We start from the raw sequence: 23,687 nt of genomic DNA on the forward strand, positions 1-23,687 counted from the left end.
TGGGAAGTCCATTCAGGAAATTATGACATTGCCATTTTGCAATAATACAGGAATTCACTGATTTATTTATTTTTTTTTTAATTTTTTATTTATTTATGATAGGAACACAGTGAGAGAGAGAGAGGCAGAGACACAGGCAGAGGGAGAAGCAGGCTCCATGCACCGGGAGCCCGACGTGGGATTCGATCCCTGGTCTCCAGGATCGCGCCCCGGGCCAAAGGCAGGCGCCAAACCGCTGCGCCACCCAGGGATCCCGGAATTCACTGATTTAAAAATTTAACTGAAAACAAAGAATCTAATATTTTGTCTACAGATTTATATTTTTGTCTTACAAATAAATGAACCTGATGTAGCAGGACTAATTTTGTTCATATTCATCTGGTGTCAGGACCAGCTAATCATTCAGGAAGATATTCTTTTAGGGCAATCTGGAGAAGAAAGATAAGTGATTGAAATATCCTAAGTGTTGAAAACTCTTCTGATTGTTTATTGTGGGTCATCTGTGTTGATATGTTCACTAATGGTGCAAAAGCAATTGTAACTAAAACTTCTGGGCCTTAGCACAAATAAAGCAGTGATACCAAATTGTGTAGTATTCTTTACTGTGTCACATTCCCAATTAAAAAAAAAAAGTTTCACTTAAGAATATCCTTGATGGGGGATCCCTGGGTGGCGCAGCGGTTTGGCGCCTGCCTTTGGCCCAGGGCGCGATCCTGGAGACCCGGGATCGAATCCCACGTCGGGCTCCCGGTGCATGGAGCCTGCTTCTCCCTCTGCCTGTGTCTCTGCCTCTCTCTCTGCCTGTGTCTTTGGCTCTGTCTCTCCTTCTATCTCTCAAGAATAAATAAATAAAATCTTAAAAAAAAAAAAAAAGAATATCCTTGATGAAGCACTGAAAATTTTAATTACCAACCCTAGAGTTTGTGTCTATTTAACATTCTGTGTGATGAAATGAGACATACACTAAAGCAATTCTACTGCATGCTGAGGTATTGTGGTTGTCTTGAGTAAAAGCACTTATGTGGTTGTTTGACTTGTGAGCGGAAGTAGCCATTTTTTCCCTCAGAACACCATTTTTTACTTAACAGACAACTATGAAAGACAAACAATGGTTATTCACACTTGGTTACTGGATATATATTCTTTTGAAAATAAATGAAATGAGTCTGTCACTTCAAGGAAAATATATGACACTATTGCCAATGGTGAAATATATATTTTCAAATTAAAATTAGAATTTTTGAAAATTTGTAAGCACTTATGTTCATGATAAGACTGGGATGGCAGCTTCTGAAAACTTAAACACCTTTCTGATGAGGTTGGAGGTGATATTAACAAACATGAATTAGAATATTCAATGAAATGTATCATCATTTTGAAAATCTGTGACCAGTATCTTCCAGTATGATCAATGCACGATGCTACACCATCTTTCAAACAGCAAGAGAGACAAATGGTAGTACAGAAAGTTCACTAATATGGTTTTAGATTTCACATGGCAACTAACCTTCAAGAAACCTCCACTTCATATTTTTGGTATAGTATTAAAGAAGAATATCACAATTATCTGAAAAGGTTATTAAAATTCTCCTCCATTTTTCAACTACATATATGTGTGAGGATTTTCTTCATATACTTCAACCTAAAGGACATATCACAACAGATTGAATGCAGAAGCAAACATGAAAATCCAACTGTCTTCCATTAAGTCAGAAATTAAAGAGGTCTGCAAAATGTAAAACAATCTTGATCTTCTAATTTATTTTTGATTTGGAAAATACAATTATTTTCATAAAAACATGCTATACTGGATTTATTATTGTTATTTTAAGTGAATAAACAAATATTTTTTGAATTTCTCAATTTTTATTTCTAACAATGTATATATAAGTAGATATAATTTATGTAAACAATAGCTCTTTGGGGTTCTCAATAATTTTCAGGGTTGTAATGGGGTCTTGAGACCAAAAAGTTTGAGAACCACTACTCTAGAGATTATAAGATATATCCTTAACTTTTCACAGTCTGTTAATATCATAACCACTTGACAGAAAATGTAAGAAATTTGCAACCATATGGATGCATTTATTGCCTGTCCTTTATTCTGTAGTTGCTATGGTTGTTATATATACTATATAGAGAATTATATACGTACATATGTAAGCCTCACATTATAAGTTTAGCTTTGCCCAGTCATATTTCTTTTTTAGAAATTAAGAAATTATATTTACCCACATATTTACTATTTCCTGTGTTCTTCATTCCGTCCTGGACCGATGAAATTCAAGCTGACTTTATTTCCCTTTAGTCTGTAGAATTTTCTTAACATTTCTTGTAATTCAGGTCTGTTGGTAACTAACCCTCTTAGTTCTATTGGAAGATGCTTTTATTTTTCATCATTCTTTATATTCTTTATATTTTGATTGGATATAGATTTCAGAGTTGACCACATTTTTCCTTCAGCATGTTAAAGATGTTTCCACGTCTTCTGGCCTCCCTTATTTCTGATGAGAAGTAATTGATCATTTGAATCAAAGTTCTTTTATTTATGTGTCAGTTTTCTCTGATATCAAGATTTCCTTTTTATTTTTGGTTTTAAGCACTTTGATTATAATGAACCTAGGCAAGATCTTTTTTCTTTTCTTTTCTTTCTTTCTTTTTTAATATTTTCTTTATATTTATCCTGATTGGGGTTGCTGAACTTCATATAATTGTAAATTTATGTCTTTCATCAAAAGTGGAAAATTTCAATCATTGTTTCTTCAAATATTTTTTCCAATGTCATTTTCTCTTTTCCTTTGGGGATTCCCCTAATACATACTTAGGTCCTGAGATTCTGTTCGTTTTATTATCATCTTCCCCTCACCCTCCTCTGTTTTTCAAATTGGATACTTTGTTGTTTTAAGTTCATTGACTCTTTCTTCTTTCATCTCTTATCTGCTGTTAAGCCCAACTGATGACTTTTTAATTTTAAATATTGTGCTTCTTAATTCTTCAATTTCTTTTAATAGTTTTTATTTCTCCTAAGATTTCTATTGACTTATTTATCAAAGCATATTTTCCTTGAGCATATTTAAGCATACTATAAAATCTCTGTCTGATATAGTGAACATCTAAGTCATCTGGAAGGGAGATTGCCTCCAATGATTGCTTTTTGAGCATGAGTTGTATTTTTCCTGTTTCCTCATATACCCAGTAACCTTGAATTGTATTCTGGACCTTGTGAATGATGTATTTTAAAGAGTCTGGATTCTGTTATACTCTTCTGAAAAGTACTGATTTTTTCTTTTCTTTTCTTTTTTTTTTTTAAAGCAAAAATTAACTTGGCTAGACTCAAATACCAAACTACCCCTAAGCATGGAGAGCTGAAATATCCTTAACTGTGGCTCTTGAATTCTGTCCTGCTAATGTGTAGTTTAGGTATTAGATTATAATTTGGCTGAATTTATCATCAAAATTTGTGTCTTCCTCTATCTGGCTGTCTTCTTCCTGAAATTCCCTACTCACTTTCCATATGTGGTAATTACTTGAATTTTGTCTTCTGATTCTTCAGGCAAGTAAAACAGAGGTTTTCTCTTCAAGTTTTGGCTGCCCCATGGATGAGAACTTCCCTCAGGCTAGAAGCTGTAAAAAACAGGAAACTTACTCAGTGTCATTTTCTTCTTCTAAGTGGTTGTTCTCCAGTGCCTTCAGTGCTTTTTATATTTTGTCCAGAATTTATCACTGCTATCTGTGGAAGGTTTGTCCAATAGAAGCTTCTAAGTCATTACCAAAAGCAAAATCCTACATGTATTTTTTTGAAATCATCTCACAAATGCTATTTCCATTTTGAAATTAAAATGCCAAACTAAGCATCAACAATAAGAAAACAAAGTAATAGCAATTAGTAAATTAAAAAATATACAGTTGAAAAAAAATATACAGTTGATCCTTGAACAACAGGTTTGAACTGTATGGGTCTACTTAAACACAGATTTTTTGTTTTAATATTATATAGTATTGTAAATATATTTTCTCTTCCTTGTGATTTTTTTAAAAGATTATTTATTTATTTATTTATTTGAGAGAGAGAGAGAGAGAGAGAGAGTGCACACAAGTGAGAGCACAAGCAAGGGGGAGGGTCAGAGGGAGCAAGAGAAGCAGACTTCCTGCTGAGCAAGGAGCCCCGATTTGGTGCTTAATCCCAGGACCCCAGGATAATGACCTGAGCCAAAGACAGTTAAACAACTGAGCTACCCAGGCACCCCTTCCTTATTATTTTCTTAATAACATTTCCCCCTCTACTTTACTTTATTATAACAGTATATAATACATATACAAAGTATGTGTTTAACTGTTTATATTATTGGTAAGGCTTCTACTCAATAGTAGGTTATTAATAGTTAAATTTTGGGGGAGTCAGTGTGTCCACTATACTTAAAAAATACAATGATATTAGAAGATGTTTTGGGGGAGCCAAAATTATATGTGGATTTTATTTTAATTTTTAAAAAAGATTTATTTATTTATTTGAAAGATACAATGAGTGGAGGAAGAGGCAGAGGGAGAAGTGAGAGAGAATCTCAAGCAGATTCCTCGAGGAGCATGGATCCCCTACATGGGGTTCAATCCCAGGGTTCAAACCCTGAGATCATGACCTGAACCAAAATCAAGAATCAGCCACTTAACCAACTGAGCCACCCAGGCACCCATTTGCACATGGATTATAAACCGTGCAGTGGGTAGTGCCCCCAATCCCTTTGTTGTTCAAGGGTCAACTGAATTTTGATGATTATAAACTCTGAAGAGTTTCAAAAATAGTTTCATGTTGCAAAGACCATGAAATTAGATCTCTGGCTCCTATGGATTTTTAAAAATGGGACAAGTATGTGGTGGAAGAAACATAATAGGAAGTAAGACTTGGGGTATAAAAGAACTGGAAAAATGAAGGGAGTAAGGTAAAGAAGTGCCTCATCTTAAGATGATAGAATAAATCCTTATAATTCAGGAGAGAAATTAGAGCAAAATATTGGGAAGGTGGTAATCATATCTATTACAAAGGATGGTGCAGCCTCTATTTCTCTGCCATCGTGCTCCCCAAATTTGGGTTAAGTCATATTTCAGGATGGTGGAAGAAAGACACTCATAGTATTTTAGACTATTTCTTTAATTATGGCTTAAATTACCATAAACCACTGCTTTGGTCTTATAGGATCAGTTCATCTGCATGAAAGAATAGAAATATCAGTGAAATCGAATGTCACTGTGTCTCTGCAAGATGTTGATGCTGTTTTCTATTCCAATATATTAAATTAATATGCATAAAGGGTTGAGTGAACATTGGACAGAAAGGTTTACATAGTAATTAAAACTTAGGAATTCAGGAGAGAGAGAGAGAGAGAGAGAGAATCCATTATTTGCAAATGGCTGGCTGGGCTGGGAGATAAGCTGATCTGATATTAAGTATCAGACAATGATTCCTTTTACACTCTTACCTAGATATAATATTGAGCATATCCCTGACCAGAGATATAAACCTAAAAGCTTAACTTTTATTCCCACCTTGTCTTTGAGCGGTCTTTTATACAGATAATACCAACCTGTCATTACAGGGAGTAAACATCAACATTAGTATATTTATTTATTTTTTTAAAGATTTATTTATTTATTTATGATAGACATAGAGAGAGAGAGAGAGGCAGAGACATGGGAGGAGGGAGAAGCAGGCTCCATGCCGGAAGCCCGACGCGGGACTCGATCCTGGGACTCCAGGACCCTGCCCTGGGCCAAAGGCAGGCGCTAAACCGCTGAGCCACCCAGGGATCCCTCAACATTAGTTTAAAAATTTTTGTGCTGGTAAGTTATTTTGTCCATTAAAAATGGTATATGTTCTATGTTCTTTTTTTATGTTCTATGTTATTATAAATATTCTTATTTTTCTGAAATGGAAAGGAATATTAGAATAAAAATAATTTTATCAGTATGCATTTTATTTATTTTTTAGGAGATTTATTTGAGAGAAAGAGCATGAGTGCAAGCTGGGGGCAGGGGTAGAGGGAGAGAGAGAGAGTCTTTTTTTTTTTTTTTTAAAGATTTTATCCATTTATTCATGAGAGACACACACGGGGAGAGAGAGAGAGAGAGAGAGAGAGAGAGGCAGAAACATAGGCAGAGGGAGAAGCAGGCTTCATACAGGAAGCCCCATTTGGGACTTGATCCCGGGACACTGGGATCATGCCCTAAGCCGAAGCAGACGCTCAACCGCTGAGCGGTCCAGGAGTCAAGAGGGGAGAGTCTTAAGTAGACTCCACCCTGAGCCCAAAGCCCAGAGCCTGGAGCCCAGAGCCCAATGAGGGCTCGATCTCATCACCCTAAGATCACGACCTGAGCCAAAATAAAGAGCTGGACATTAAACCTACTGTCCCACTTAGGAGGCCCATCAGTATGCATTTTAATGATAAATAATAATTTAACAATGTTAAAAGTTATAATTCTGACAAAAATTAAATAAATTCAAATGTAGCACAGAAATCATAGAAATGAAGGCAAAGAAAACAGCAATAAAAAAACCTAATGGGAGACCAATACTAACACACAATCATGTCAATAAATATTAACTGTTTACCATATAAAGGATTTGTAAAAAAAAAAAAATGACCCAACAACTATCTTGTTTAAACTAATGAGACACACTTAAAATGTTTGCAATAGATAAAAAGTTAAGATAGCATCATATTTCATGACCATGCAAATAAAAGAAAAAAGTTGTAATAAAAGATACAGCACATTTCAGAACAAAAATACCTATGATTAAAAATGCCATTACATAATTTCAGTAGTATTTGTTCTAAAAATTTGAAAGGGAAGCTAGTTAAAAATTAGATAACATGTAACCTATTAGACTTCAACCCTTATCAAAATCTGTGTGGAATGGTACATAAATTAGGTGGAGTCACATTAAAATTAAAATTAAATATTTAAAAGAGAAATTCACTTCTTCAATGATTCTTATTCTTTTCTGGATCTCTGTTCCTTTTGAGGATTGATTACATATATAGGACCTCTCTCCAGATAAATTTTGCCAGCAATTTCAGGTATTCAAGAACTTCCCAAAACTACATTATCATTCCTTAGTACATGTTAGATCATAATAGCCAATATTTATAAGCATTTCTCAAATGCTAGGCATTATACTAATGCCTTACATAAAATTTCACTTAATCCTTAGATTAATTAGAAGATACTACTCTTACTCTAATAACATATAGAGTTTTTAAATCTACTACAGAGTTTTTAGATATACTATATAGTTTTATAACTATATATATATATAACATATAGAGTTTTAAGATATACTATATCTAAATATATCTAATATTTATGCAGGCTATACTGTACAGTATATATATCTAAAACTACATACCTAAAAACTCTATATAACCTATAAGATCAACACTATCATTATTTTCATTTTACAGATCAGCTGAGTGAAGCTTAGAGATACTGTTACTTGTCTAATGCCACATAGCCAGTAAACAGGAGATGAGATTTATGGTCTTATTTCTTTGATCTCAGGTTTCCAGCTCTTCATCACTATGATACATTGTCTCTCACTAAGGCCTTTCCAAATTAATTAAAATTAATATATCTGAAAAAAGATATAAACATATCCAAAAATATAATCCAATATCATATTTTTTATTTATACCACCCTCATTCACCAAGGAGAATTTGAAGTAGTTACAGAGAAGAATACAAAATAAAAAAATATACAGGAATATGTGTGTGTGTGGTGGTGATGGGGAATAAAAAAATGAAATATAACTAGAGATAGAGCCAGAACCCAAAGTGGATATCATAAGGTCATCTTATGATTGATATAGAGGTGAGCCACATATTTGCTTCTGAATGGCATAGTGGCCAGAGAAAAGAAGGATTTAATCAATATTGTTTTACCTGGTACTGAACTGGAGAAAAAGATATTTTCTGCGCAAAACTGTGTAGACAATATCCTCAAGAACATTACACAATAGTGGCTTTTAAGATAAATGTTTCTTACATATTTCTTAGTACAGGCCAAAGCATGATGTCAAAGTATAGGTTAGAACAGACAATTAATTCTATCCATGGTACAATGTAATTTTAAGTATAAAACGTCTGGACTGGGCTAAAGATAAAATGTAGAATAGACAGGGAGATGGAAAGACTAGACATTTCTTCAGGTAATCTTTCTGGAATGAAGCTTTTGAATTTAACAGTTTAGAGTTTATTTTAAGAACCTGGAGTACAGAAATTCTATATTGTGTAGTAGGCCAGATTTATATGCATAGACAGTCAAACAGAGGGTAAAACTGATAACTTCTCAGGAAGGTCAGGGGACCTGAATAGGATTAAATGTCTGAATTTTAGACTTTCCACCAAAATAAGTTGAAGGAAGACCCTATATTTAAAGACTATATCTAATTCACATTGATGTATAAATATGTAATGTTGGAGTCATGACTGAAATTGAAACAGAATGTTTTCTTTGTTTTTGTTAAATAAGAATGTTGGTACAATATAACAAGATTATGGAAAGCTGCCAAAGCAGTACTAGAGAAAACATATTGCTGTAAATATCTTATTAGTTTACAAAATAATAAATTATGTATCTATATAAGAACATAGACAAAGAACAAAGTAAAAACCTTAAATATGTAAGAAAATTTAAAAATGAAAGAGAAGAAATAAACTATTAAAATTGACAACTAATATATTTTTTAAAGATTTTATTCATTTATTCATAAGAGACACAAAGAGAGAAACGGAGGCAGAGACACAGGCAGAGGGAGAAGCAGGCTCCATGCAGGGAGCCCCACACGGGACTCGATCCCAGGACTTCAGGATCACGCCCTGGGCCAAAGGCAGGCGCCAAACCACTGAGCCACCCAGGGATCCTCAAAATTGATAACTAATATTTAAAAACCTAGTAGAGTTGCTACTTTGAAAAAGAGAACTAATACACAGCACTGTGCTAGCTGCTAACCGAATAAAAATAAGTTTTTTTATAGAGAATTCAGATAGTTATTTCTAAATTTTATTTTGGAAGCAAAGAGGAAGGAATCAAATTAAGTTCACTAAAAGGGGAAACATTAGAGTTATGCCTTCAAAGTTTGGTTAAGATGATGACAACAGGTATAGAGCCCCGGGTGGAGGAGAGACATTTCTGGAAAATGAAACAGCCTAAGGATATAGAGACAGGAAAGAATATTATATGCCATTTAGAAATAAGGTAGGTAAGATTTAATTGAAACAAATCATGGAAGATCTCATTAAGAAGGAATGAAGAATAAAAAGAAAAACAGAAGACCAAAGTTTGAGCTTTAAGGAAATGTTCTTAGGGACAGTAGGAAGCAAAGTTGGTTTGAACGTGGAAGAGGTAGGTGTTCAACCCTATATTTGTCGACTGAATGAAAGAAATGGCTATTCCTGTACAGAGGTCAAAAAATAAAAATGGGCCTAGTGATTTCACTAGGAGAACATGAAAGCAAGACGATGTACTCTTTGAATATATAACTTTATAACCTAGTTAGGAAGACCAAGAACTACATAATAGTACAATGTCATACAAATAATCTAGTATTTCATATTATGTTTACCTTTAAAATTGAAGTATGTATTAAGCATGTCTCTCTGTAATGTTCCTAGAGAATTCTGAATACACACACTTTTTAAATGTAAGACTTCTACAATTATACTAATAAAAAAGTGAATACCTTTCATATGATAGGGGAAGATGTTTAAAATAATTCTGGAGGAGTTATCAGATTAGGTTTTCCTTTTAGATTGTAAACTTTACTATATTCAAAGAAATATCTATTTCAAAGCAAGTAAACCAAAACTTTAAAAGTTGTTAGATATCCAGAGAGGAAGGCTTTTAAATTCAACCACATCTATTTATCTGTTTATCACTAGATAAGCACAAGGTATGAATGTTATGGTGATATTATTACATTAAGTGGAGATGCTATTGCTACACCAAAGATTATATACTGTAACAGTGACATTATCATTTTTAACACTTACACTGAAGCCAGAATTAGCAAAAACATTTACATTTTGGGAACTTTTTAGAACATAAATGGAATAAGATAATTTTCTAGGTAAGATTAATAGGTTTGAAAGTCTCTCTCTCTGTATATATATTTTTGTTTCTATTTCTATATTTATCCTGCATTCTACTGACACATGTTTAAAAACTAAAATTAAAGTCTCTTCCTAAATTTAAAGGACAAGTTGGTTACCATACATTTAATTAAAGCACCTTACTTCACTAGGATTATATGAGAGATGACAATACAGAAGTCTAACTATATTTCAGAGAACTGTTCTGTTTAAGACACTATCTTGCTTACCTTCTGTGAATAGATAATGATACCAAATTAAAGCAAGCTTGTGTGTGTATAAATCACACCCTCAAATCTACACATCTATACCACACACCTAGTGCCATATATCACTGTGATGACTGATTCACTGCCCCACAACACGGTCAATCGATTGTAGAAACTTCTATTGTTCTTTGTTAATAGGTTAGCATTGGCCTCTGTTTGCTGATCCAAAGTATAAGGAAAGGCAGAAGCAAGGCATTTATAAATTTAATTACATGATTAGTTGTTTCAAAATAATTGTGTCTTCATATTATGAGGTGAAGTAACATTTTCTGAATCCTGATACAAATAAACACCATCTTAGACATATGATACCTTAACACTGCTAACCCAAATGTATGTAGACATAATCTGGTAAATTTGTTTAATGGCAATACTGCCACCCTTACTGATGAAATATTAAGTTGTTTGTGTGGCTTTATATATTAGACCATTTATAATATATTCATGTAAATCCTGGTTTCTTTCATTTATCCTCCTATGCAGAGGATATAAGTCACAGAAAATAACAGTATGTTCAATACAAACTTTTAAAAAAACTATTACTTAGGGCCAAGTTTTGAATGCCTTTTAATGTCTTGTGACCATTCTTTCAAACTCAAAAATGTACCTTACATTCAGAATACTTTTTAAAAAAACATAAGCTTTCCATTAAAATATGCTTCACAGGACGAGGATTTGAAGTTAGATTCTCAGGTGTAAATATAAGAAATATACTTACCTTTGATTCGAGGTAGACATTTGCTGATGACATTTTTGTAATTTTGCATATGTAACTAACTAAAGAGATGGCACAAAGAATAAACAGACTATCATTAATTAATGCTCGAACAAACACAGTCCATTTCAACTGATTTTCTGGGACATCTCCGTGGACTAACATTGCACAAGTCAAGTTCACCACTAAAAAAAGAAGGCTTGCCAATATAAAGCCCAAATGCAACAGAATTCTGAAAGAAAAAAAATAAATTTATTAGATGTTTATATACTAATGAGAGATTAGATTTAATTCTGAATTAGTGTGTTACTTCAGGTACAATGATAATACCTTCATTTTAAAATCTTTATAATTTCATTTAAATACAAATTTAATAATGACTCAGAGTTACTTAGGATATCTTTGCTATTATGGAATTAATATCTAAGCAATTTAAAAATGGCATTAGGTTTTAAAACATTAATTTAAGGATAATCACATGTGGACTTGAACTCAGTTGTCCATGCCAGGAAGAATAATATAAGATTATTTTAATACTAATTAAAGTAATCCAAGGGATCCCTGGGTGGCGCAGCGGTTTGGCGCCTGCCTTTGGCCCAGGGCGCGATCCTGGAGACCCGGGATCGAATCCCACATCAGGCTCCCGGTGCTTGGAGCCTGCTTCTCCCTCTGCCTGTGTCTCTGCCTCTCTCTCTCTCTCTGTGACTATCATAAATAAATAAAAATTAAAAAAAAATAAAGTAATCCTGTACTTTTCATTTTTTTAAAAAAGGTTTTATTTATTTATTCATGAGAAACAGAGAGAGAGAAGCAGAGACAGAGGCAGAGGGAGAAGCAGGCTCCATGCAAGGAGCCCGATGTGGGACTCAATCCCAGGACCACAGGATCACGTCCTGAGCCAAAGGCAGATGCTCAACCGCTGAGCCACCCAGTCAGGCATCCCTACTTTTCATTTTTATAACTACTAAACATATGTTCATTTACCTTTCCATTCTAAGAATTACCAGGCTTTTATAATCTGCTTGGAAAATTAATATACTCTATCTAAATTTAAATTGATCACTAACATTAGTTTTAAGAGGTTAAGGGAAATGTGTTTTAAATAATGTTCAACTTTTATGATCTTCTGACTATCCATAGCAACCATTACTTTCAAACATCACCAAAGAAGAACATAGGTACAGTATATGTAGAGTTTCAAGCACCTCATTGATACCTCAGCTTCTTATAAAGTTATACTTACTATGCATACAGAGCAACTCTGAAAATGAAATGCCTTAACTGTAGCTCCCTAAGAAAAATGAGATCACTGCATAAAGTGATCTTACCTTTCAGGTAAGGTGCAGATATTTGTATTAAGTAGCTGTAACAGCTATCTATTCCCAGTTCGAATATGTTTATAACCTAAATTAATATGAGCCAGAAATTTGGCATCCTCATATCTTCTATTTTGGGTCACTTTCAAGAGTGGAAATCATAAAATGTTGTCGACCTTTGGAAATAGTTTATAAGAGGTTAATTGAAGGTAATGTGTAATCTATAACAAGCAATCTTTGTTAAGTGTACAAAGTACAAAGATTTTAGTTGGTGAAGTTTAGATCTTAATATTCTCTTCAGATTACATAACATAAGTAATAATATGTAATTTAAAACCCAAAGGGGACCTTGAAGTTATTCATATAACCAGGGGAGTCCAAGATTTAGAGAGGCTAAATGAGTTGCACGGTCAACAAGTTAGTGGGAGAATTGGTCTGAAACCCAAATTTCTGACTCCCCAGCTTAGCATTCTCATTTTTGAGGTTAATCAGTACTGAAACATTCCTTAATTCATGGAACTATTCTATACATGCTTGCCCCAAACAGTAAAATCTAACTTTAGTATGTGTGGGCCCTATGAAACTATATCTCACATCTAAAGCAGCACAGTGGCAGAGCCGCAAAAGAAGGTGTTAAGCAGCAATATGGCTGAAGGAGGAGAACTGTGGTTACTCAATTCATTTCCCATGTGCTAATCTAACTACTGGACTTCCTATAAAACTACTATAGCACCTTCAACTACCATGCCCTTCTACCTTGAGAAGTCTATTGTGAAAAAAATTAGATCTTGCTACTCATGAAACTTACTTGTGTTTGTCAAGTTCAGTGGCACATCTGACTTTACATATAACCTATAAAGAAAGTATAGAAAAAGGTTTTGAAAAAACACTTGTAATATAGTATTCATAAACTTGTTTTGACTTTGTGTTTCAAGTGATACAACTACAAATAATATGTTCCAAATAACATTAGATCAGTAAATTCAAATATTAACATCTGAACTACCATGAAGCAAAATAAGCAGGTTTCCAAAGGCTTAAGTCAGTAATAACTTTCTTTGTTATAGTCTTAAATTTAAATTTCTATCTTTAAAATTTTAAGCAGAATAAATTAAACATTTATTGAACTTTTATTATGAGCCAGACATTGTGCTGGATAGCTTACCACCTAAACTTCATTATATTACTTACATTTTGTCTTAAAATGGAACTACTTACTTAAAAATGAATATGGCTGAATGTTCTTCAAAGATTATTTTTCAAGGGAATAGAAGGGAAGGGAGAAGAAATGGGTAGGAAATATCAGAAAGGGAGACAGAACATAAAGACTCCTAACTCTGGGAAACGAACTAGAGGTGGTGGAAGGGGAGGAGGGCGGGGGGTGGGGGTGAATGGGTGACGGGCACTGAAGGGGGCACTTGACAGGATGAGCACTGGGTGTTATTCTGTATGTTGGCAAATTAGAACACCAATAAAAATAAATTTATTAAAAAAAACAAAGATTATTTTTCCCTAAGATGAAATGAAGTAGTAAAAGGAAACAAGAGACCAAAAAGAATGAACACAAAGATAATGAGCATATATCATATTTAGTAAACTTTCTTCCTTCACAAAGCCTTGCAAAGGGTAAGTTCTCAAATACTTGTTGAATAAAATGAACATGGTAAATTCTGAGAGCATAGTGTGGAAGGTCATAATTTCTTACTAGTGAATTTGGACTTTATTTATTTAGATAATGAGAAGACACTGAAGTTTGTTTGTTTAAAGATTTTATTTATTTATTCATTCACAAGAGACACACACACACACACAGAGAGAGAGAGAGAGAGAGAGAGAGAGAGGCAGGGACACAGGCAGAGAGAGAAGCAGGGTGCATGCAGGAAGCCAATGTGGGACTTGATCCTGGGACTCCAGGATCACGCCTTGGACCAAATGCAGGCTCTAAACCGCTGAGCCACCCAGGGATCCCCAACACTGACGTTTTTTTATGTAGACACTCCAAAATATGAAATTTCATTAATCTGGCATCAATGCACAGGCTAGTACAGAGGAAATTTGGGCAAGGAGAGGAGTAGAAAGACTAGTTATAGGACTATTTAGATAAGGTATTAACTTTGGGGGCATGGAAAGAGTCAAGTATAAAACAGTATAAAGAAAAATAGTATAAGTACTCAATAACTTACTAATTTTATTCAAGCTTTTATTAAGCATACATTATGAAAGGTGCTGTGGATTCATAAATATAGTAACTTTCTACTCCCAAGAAGCTCAGTGTACTGAAGAAATAGATAAACCACTTATTCTGATAATTTGTGGTATCAATGCAAAAGATGCTATCACAACATCTAAGAAGGGAGAAAGACTAATTCAGTCCAAGAAATGGTGTGAGGTAAGGAGAAAGGGGAAAGACTGTGTAGTCAGGGAGGACTTCTCAAAGGAAATCACATTTGAGCCAGAACCAAGTTATGAAGGGCAAATTAGGTAAATTTGGTGTTAGGTAAATGCTCAGGCAAAGACAGCAGCTTATGCATGTACCCATATCTGTGTATTTTGGTTACCCAGAAGCTAGATGTGATACAGGCATCTAAAATATTATCCTATTAATTTCCTAATCATTCTCAGATATATCCATTTTCTCTGTCTCCACTACTAAGGTACATATTACAACACCTTTTTATTTGCTTCCATTCTTTACTCCATTTATATCTTTAGAAGGTAAGGGTTCATTTTACTACTTTTTCTTTATTCTCACCTGTCTACATTTAATTTTAATTTTTCTTATTTTATAAATTGTACTAAAATATGTATAACACAAAACTCACCACTTAACCATTCTTATTTTTTTCACTTAACCATTTTTAAAATATATTTTTTTATTCATTTGAGAGTGTGCATGTGCCTCTGTGCATGTGTGTGCATGCATGTGCAGGAGGGAGGGGCAAAAGGAGAGGGAGAAGCAGACTTACAGCTGAGCAGGAGGCCTGACAGCCAATCCTGGGGCCTTGAGATTATGACCTGAGCCAAAGGCAGATACTTAACTGACTGAGGCACCCAGGCACCCTTTAATCATTAAAAAAAAACCTTACATATTTATTTTATAGAGAGAGAGGGGGAGAGAAAGGGCGGCACAGTGAGAGAGGGAGAGAGAAACTTAAACACTCTATGCTGAGCTTGGAGTCCAACATGGGGCTGTACCTCATGACCCTGAGAACATGACCTGAAATGAAACCAAGAGTCAGGTGCTTAACCAACTGTGCTACCCAGCTGCCCCCCATTTAACCATTTTTAACCATTTTTAAGTGTGTAGTTAAACTGCATAAAGTATATTCACATTGTTGTGTACACCGTCATTATCATCCATCTCCAGAACTTTTTCATCCTCCTAAACTAAAACTCTGTATTCATTAAACAAGAACTCCTAATTCCTCCCTCCTCCAGCACCTGACAACCACCATTTTACCTTCTGTCTGTGAATTTGACTATTCTAGTAACCTCATATAACGGGAATCATACCATAATTGTTCTTTTGTGATTGGCTTATATCACTTAGCATAATGCCGTCAAAGTTCATCCATGTTATAACTCATGTCACATTTTCCTTTTCTTTTAAAGCTGAATAAGATTCCATTGTATGTATACATCATATTTTGCTTATCTGTTCTTCCATCAGTGGACACTTGAGTAGCTTCCACCTTTTTTGGTATTGTAATGCTGCTATAAACAATATGTTCTACACATGAACTTGTTTTTATATGATTAAAAAAATCATTTGACAGTAAGTTGTATGTGTGTTGCTTCTTTAACCCTAAATATGTAATTCAATGTATACTTCCTTAAAAAATAAAATTCTCTTATGTGACTACAATATAATTACAAAAATTTTAAAATTGAATATTGATATAATACTATTATCTAATTTCCAGACCTTATTTAGATTTTGCCTTTCATTCCAATAATGCCATTTATGGGAGGAAAAAATACCAGGATTATGTGCTAATTTGTGAATACAACCTCCTTTAATTTTCAATTTTTCCCTTTGTATTTACAGTGATTTTGTAGATGCTTCTCAGTTTGGATTTGTCTGTTTTTTCATAATTAGATTCAGGATATGCATTTTGGTAGGAATACCACAGAAATGATGGTGCTATGTTCTTCTCAGTGAATTACATCAGGAGTTTCATGGTGTTGATTTGTCCCATTATTGTGATACTTTGAGCAATTGGTTAAGGTGGTGTCTACCAAGTTTCTCCACTAAGTTACCATTTTTCTCATTGTAATGAGTACCACATGGAGAAATATTTACAATATAAATATCTTCTGTTATTCAAACTTTCATCCATTTGTTTTGGCATCTATTGTCTGAATATATTATTATTAAAATGGAGCATTTTCATTTTAAAAAGTAAATCTGATACTGTTCCAGGACAAAGCTCACACTCCTTTTGACATAACAGGTCTTTCATCATCCCACCCTACCTTCCCATCACTTCATCTTTTTATCCCATCTTCAATCTCATGGTCTGGTCATTTTGGATTATTTACAACTCTTCAAATAAGGGATTCAGTTTCACAACTCTGTGCTTTCCCATGTGTTTTTACTTTACCTGAAATCAGCCTTCTGGGTCATATAACAAATTCCAACTCATGCTTCAAGACTTTGCTCAAGTGTCATCTCTTATACTGTCACCTTAAGTGACTTAGGAAGAGAAACACCACTCTGTATCCTTGCTCTACTAGTCACATTTTATGGCATTTATTTACATTTTTATTTCCCTCTTAAGAGAGACCATAACTTACTCATATTTATAGCTCCAGTGCCTAGCATAATGCTTGGTTCATAGTAAATTTTCAGAAAATGTTGGAATAAATGAGCAGTGGGTTTAGGTTAAAGCAAGTATTCTGATATGTGAAATACAACACAAGTTGAAATTGGAGGGGCAAGCAGTTGCTCAATCACGGAAGCCTGGTAGAAAAAGGCTAAAGAATTAGTCTTTAACTCCCACAAATTCTGTAATACGATTTTATGTTTGAGTGATTTCTTAGGTAAAGTGGTGAAAATGGATTAGAATGGTGGGAAGAACTCTAGTTAATAAATACTGTTGAATTTGAGTGAGTCTACTCAACCACCTTTTCAGGTTATGAATCTAAAGACTTAAATATGAGGACCTGAAAACATAAAAATCCCAGAAGAAAGCACAGGTAGTAATTTCTCTGACATTGGCCATGGCTACATTTTTCTAGCTGTATCTCCTCAGACAAGGGAAACAAAAACAAAAATAAACTATTGAGACCACATCAAAATAAAAAGCTTCTGTATAACAAATGAAACCATCAACAAAACAAAAAGGCAATCTACTGAATGGAAGAAGACATTTGCAATTGATACATCCAATATATGAACTTCTACAACTCAACACCAGCAAAACCAAATAATCTAATTAAAAATGAACAGAAGACATGAAAAGCCATTTCTCCAAAGAACACACACAGATGGCCAACATACACATGAAAAGATGCTCAACATCACTCATCCGTTAGGGAAATGCAAATCGAAATCACAATGAGGTATTACCTTGCACCTGTCAGAATGCCTAAAATCAAAACCACAAGAAACAACAAATCTTGGTGAGATGTGGGATAAAAGGAACCCTTCGTGCACCATTGGTGGGAATGCAAACTGGTATGGCCACTATGGAAATCAGGATGGATGTTCCTCAAAAAATTAAAAGTAAAAAAAAAAAATAAGTAAAAGTAGAATTACCATATGATCTAGTAATGTCATTACTCGGTATTTATCCAAAGAATATGAAAACACTAATATGAAAAGATATCCACTTCTATGTTTACTGTAGCATTATTTACGATAGCCAAGACATGGAATCAACCCAAGGATCCATTGATAGATGAATGGATAAAGAAGATGTAGTATATGTATATAATGGAAAATTACTCTGCCATAGAAAACAATGAAATCTTGCCATTTGCAATAACATGGATGGATCTAGAGGGTATTCAGCTAAGTGAAATGTTTCAGAGAAAGACAAATACCATTTCACTCATATGTGGAATCTAAGAAACAAAACAAATGAACAAAGAAAAAAAGAAACAAACAAAAAAAGACTCTCAGAGAAAATACAGAGAAGAAATTAGTGGTTGCCAGAGGGAAGGTGAGTGGAAGGATGGATGAAATAGATAAAGAGAATTAAGAGTACACTTATTGTAATGAGTAGTGAGTAATGTACAGAATTGTTGAATCACTACATTGTACACTTGAAACCAGCATAACACTGTACATAGTTATACTGGATAAAAAGAAAAGAATGTCATGTAAATGGAATTATACAGTATGTAACCTTTTGGAATTGGATTTTTTCACTCACCATAATTCTTTGGAGATGCATGTAGATTGCTATGCATATGAATACATTTATTCTTAAAAAAATAGTAAAGAATTGATAGAATGAGTGCCCCACTGACAAAAATTTCAAAAAGTCAGATTGTGGAATTGATTCTTAGGTTTAAAATTTATTACATATAGGCAGAAATTTTGAGAAGCTAGGTGACTGGGAATATAAGAAGGAAGTACAATCACCTACAGAAGTGACAACTGAAACTTCAACTAGAAGACATTTGAGAGAACAATTTGGAATAGAAAATCAACCTGTGATAAGTTAACATCTAATGTCAGAATGAAAAATCACTAAGAGGGAAGAAAAGAGGCAAAGGAGACAGTCATAGAAAACTGCATAGCAGTTTATTTTTTATTTTTTAAAATTTTATTTATTTATTCATGAGAGACACACAGAGGCAGAGACACAGGCAGAGGCAGAGGGAGAAGCAAGCTCCATGCAGGGAGCCTGATGCAGGACTCAATCCCAGGTCTCCAGGATTACGCCCTGAGCTGAAGGCAGACGCTCAACTGCTGAGCCAGCCAGGCGTCCCTGCATAGCAGTTTAGAGGTAATAGAAAGCAAGTATAATCCTGTTAAATTCCACAAAAAGTCAAGAATGATTAAGAAAAAGACCATTTGGTTGAGTTACCAGTATGTCATGGGTACCTTGGAGAAAATGGTTTTCAGTGGAATAATAGAATAAAAAGTACGATGAATTAATAGAGTTAAGACAGTGGGAAGAGGCCATATGAGATATATTTGAAGTTAAGGGAAACCTGGGAAAATCTATGTTGAGAAATATTTCTCTATGAATATTACATATTTCTGCGTGGTATAGGTCTTCTGAGCAAAGGGCTTTGCATAGCAAACATCCTTGAAATAGAGATGGTGTCTACCTTAAGTCCAGAGGGAAGATTTGTTTCCTGACTAGAAGAATAGAGAATATCTCCCTCTCTGGAGATATTCAGGTGTGAGGGCAGGTGATGCTCTTCCTATCCTTCCTTGTTTACTTTCCAGAGTAAAGATAAGATCTGACTGTCTGCCTCCTTTCATTTCAGGGTTCTTCCTCTGTAACATACCTTGCTGCAGGCACAAATAACATCAGGCCCTTACTGTGTTAACCATGTGGGAATTGGGGCTAATGACCTGATGCAAGATATTACTTTGGTTGTTGTTTTTGCCATGAGTAATAAATGGTCTTTTTCTCTGACCCATGGGCCTTGCGTTTTAAGTCAGTATATGTATATATAACTGTGGCAAGCTAATCTGTTAGCTTCAAGTAAGGTAAAGTCTCAGACTTTTCAGTTTCTGATTTAATAATCTGCTGGTCAGAGATAAACTAGAGATAGTGAAATGATAAATGGAGAGCAGGGGAGAGGAAGGGAGAGTTCAATTGTTAAAGAAGGCTCTAAAAGAAGTGGGTTAGCCCTGAAAAGGAAAGCATACTTTTGAGTCAAGAGGTTAGAAGAGACACTTGAAGAAAAAGTAGGAGGTCTGCAGAGAAAATTTAGAATAATCTATAAACCAGCTCTGTTAAAATCAGAAATTTGGATGTAGCATGGATATAATCATTTTGATATAGAGAAGATAGATGAGAGAATTGGGCAGATGGATTCTATTTTTTTCTAGTAAAGTAGGAGGCAAGGTCATATCCTGGGAAGGGATGTTAGATTTAAGCACTTATAATATGGAAAACATTTGGAACACATGAACAGAAGGGTTATAAAGGAATATATTGAGAAGAATATAGGTCCAGCTAAAGTCAGGTAGCTGACAGTGGATACAGTCTGCAAGATTTCCTAATTTTAAAATTGAAACAACCTAATAGGAAAAAAAATGGATGCCGTTATAAAAAGTTCAAATAACTAGATTTTATTTTCCATGTAATAATTTAAACCTGTAAGATGTAAAACTATCATAGAGAAAGAAAAAGTGGGTGAGTGAACTATATTGTCACAGCATAGAGTCAAAGAAGGGGAATACTAGATTGACCATACGTTCTAAGTACAAAAGACATCACAAGGAAGAAAAGGGAGTAGAGAAAACAGAAGTGGTAAAGTAATCAAAAGTTAGTATGAGGGTGAAAAACAGATAAAAGGATGATTCCAAGATGTTTAAGGGAAAAGAGTTTAGAAAGACTGGTTAGAAAGACTTGCTCCTTTTTCTTTTTCTTTTTTTTAAGATTTTATTTATTTATTCATGAGAGACACACACAGAAAGAGAGAGCGAGAGAGGCAGAGGGAGAAGCAGGCTCCATGCAGGGAGGCTGAAGTGGGATTTGATCCCGGGATTCCAGGATCAGGCCCTGGGCTAAAGGCAGCGCTAAAGATGGCGCTAAACTGCTGAGCCACCTGGGCTGCCCTGCTCATTTTGCAATAGCTGACCCAAGGTGCGGCCTTGCTGTTGGGTGGCTCAAATAGAAGGGGAGGGTTTAGGGCTCTAAGAAGCCATTGAATTGAGACACATTGGATGGATTATCAATATCGGCTTTGAAAGAAGATCTATATAACAGTAGACCAGGCCAGAAGAAAGAAAAGCTGATTCATCCAGGAAAGTGGAAGTTATTATTATAGCCAATGATGACCTAATCAGATGGCATGGATTTCAGGGATGATGATAGTACAATATCAGTAGGTAGTACTGGGAAACATAATATAGGCTGAATGTTCTTCCCAAAATTGAGATAGGGGGAGCTTATCCTTATATACAAAGTGTGATCTGGAAAAAGCTAGATTTTAGTGAAGGCATTTAAAAGTTTCAAATGAAGAACAGAATGGGAAGAGGGTGGGAAGTGTAATAAGATTACAGATCATATACAGGGATAAAAAATGGGCATGAGACGGAGTTGAGCAGAATAAGGAAAGAATTAAAGGTCAGCTATCAGCTGAGATATGCAGAATATGTTACAATGCATCATAGATTCAACCAGGTGCTTAAATCACACTGAGAGTATAATAAGGTTAAAAACAATGATCTGAGTAGATTCCAAGTATTTATAAATATAGCTAATAAAACATGATCTTGAGTAAAAAAGAAATTAGTAACATAAAAAAGTCAAGCAATTATATATTATTTGTTAAGATAGTGAAGGGAAAAAAAAAAGATAGTGAAGGGAAGTTCATGAAACATAATAAACATGTACTTTACGTAGATTTTTTTGAAGTTTAGAATAGTAAATAACATACATCTAAGTACCTTGCTGATGTCAATTTATGTCAGAGGGATCATATCTTCTTCCCAGGTCTTTCTTAATATCAGAAAAACTAAATAAATGGGCCATTTATAGAAGGATATTGTTTTTTTATTACGAAGGTATGAAGAATTACAATGGAATATCACTCAGTCATTAAAAAAAGAAATCTTACCATTTGCAATGACATGAATGGAACTAGACGGTATTATGCTAATTGAAATAAATCAATCAGAGAAAGACAATTATCATATGATTTCATTCATATGTGGTATTTAAGAAACAAAACAGAGGATCATAGGGGAAGCGAGGGAAAAATAAAATAAGATGGAGTCAGAGAGGGAAACAAACCACAAGAGACTCTTAACTAAAGGAAATTAATTGAGGGTTGTGGGAATGGGGTGAGGGGATGGGGTAACTGGGTGATGGGCATTAAGGAGGGCATGTGATGTAATGAACACTGGGTGTTTTTATTATTTTTTTTTTTTTATTTTTTTTTTTTAATTTTTTTTTTTATTTATTTATGATAGTCACAGAGAGAGAGAGAGGCAGAGACACAGGCGGAGGGAGAAGCAGGCTCCATGCACCGGGAGCCTGATGTGGGATTCGATCCCGGGTCTCCAGGATCGCGCCCTGGGCCAAAGGCAGGCGCCAAACCACTGCACCACCCAGGGATCCCGAACACTGGGTGTTATATGCAACTGATGAATCACTGAACTTTACCTCTGAAACTAATAAAATACTATATGTTAATTGAATTTAAATATAATTTTTAAAAAGTCTGAAGAATTATATGGGTTGGTGTGTATCAAATGTTTTTCATCATATAACCTATCTTTCTCCCACAAAATAGTGGCCCTTAATTTAGAAAAAAATATTTAGAATTTTTGAATTAATAAATATTTAAAATACTGTTATCAGCATACTTTTATTAAAATTTTTTATTTTATTTTATTTTATTTTTTAAAGATTTAATTTATTTATTTATGAGAGATACAGAGAGAGAGGCAGTTACACAGGCAGAGGGAGAAGCCGGCTCCATGCAGGGAGCCCGTCATGGAACTTGATCCTGGGTCTCCAGGATCAGGCCCTGGGCTGAAGGTGGCGCTAAACTGCTGAGCCACCTGGGCTGATCTTATTAAAAAAATTTTAACCTGGGGATCCCTGGTGGCTCAGCGGTTCAGCGCCTGCCTTTGGCCCAGGGCCTGATCCTGGGGTCCCGGCATCGAGTTCCACGTCGGGCTCCCGGTGTGGAGCCTGCTTCTCCTTCTGCCTGTGTCTCTGCCTCTCTCTCTCTCTCTCTCTCTATCATGAGTAAATAAAAGCTTTAAATTTTTTTAAACCTATTTTTAAAAAAGATTTTATTTATTTGAGACAGAGGAAGAGAAAGCATGTTTGAGGGGTGGAGCAGAGGAAGAGGAAGAAGCAGGCTCCCTATTGAGCAAGGAGCCAGAGGGAGGGCTCAATCCTAGGATCCTGAAATCACAATTTGAGCTGAAGGCAGACACTTAACTGACTGAGCCACCCTAGGAGCCCCTTAAAATATTTATAAGTTGGGGATCCCTGGGTGGCGCAGCGGTTTGGCGCCTGCCTTTGGCCCAGGGCGTGATCCTGGAGACTCGGAATCGAGTCCCACATCAGGCTCCCGGTGCATGGAGCCTGC

The 23,687-nt window shown here is 34.9% G+C and overlaps 1 protein-coding gene across 1 annotated transcript in view; it reads right to left on the reverse strand.

Moving 5' to 3' along the window:
- GPR137C (G protein-coupled receptor 137C) overlaps positions 1 to 23,687 on the reverse strand; it is a 66,591-nt gene that overhangs the window by 14,480 nt on the left and 28,424 nt on the right. Inside the window, exons 2-3 of the mRNA XM_041757919.1 lie at positions 13,252 to 13,295; positions 11,131 to 11,359 (exon numbers count right to left, since the gene is read on the reverse strand). Coding sequence (XP_041613853.1) covers positions 11,131 to 11,359; positions 13,252 to 13,295 — 273 coding nt within the window. The remainder of the gene's footprint in view (positions 1 to 11,130; positions 11,360 to 13,251; positions 13,296 to 23,687) is intronic.

The sequence above is a fragment of the Vulpes lagopus genome, chromosome 6, assembly GCF_018345385.1.
Source record: "Vulpes lagopus strain Blue_001 chromosome 6, ASM1834538v1, whole genome shotgun sequence".
NCBI lineage: Eukaryota > Metazoa > Chordata > Mammalia > Carnivora > Canidae > Vulpes > Vulpes lagopus.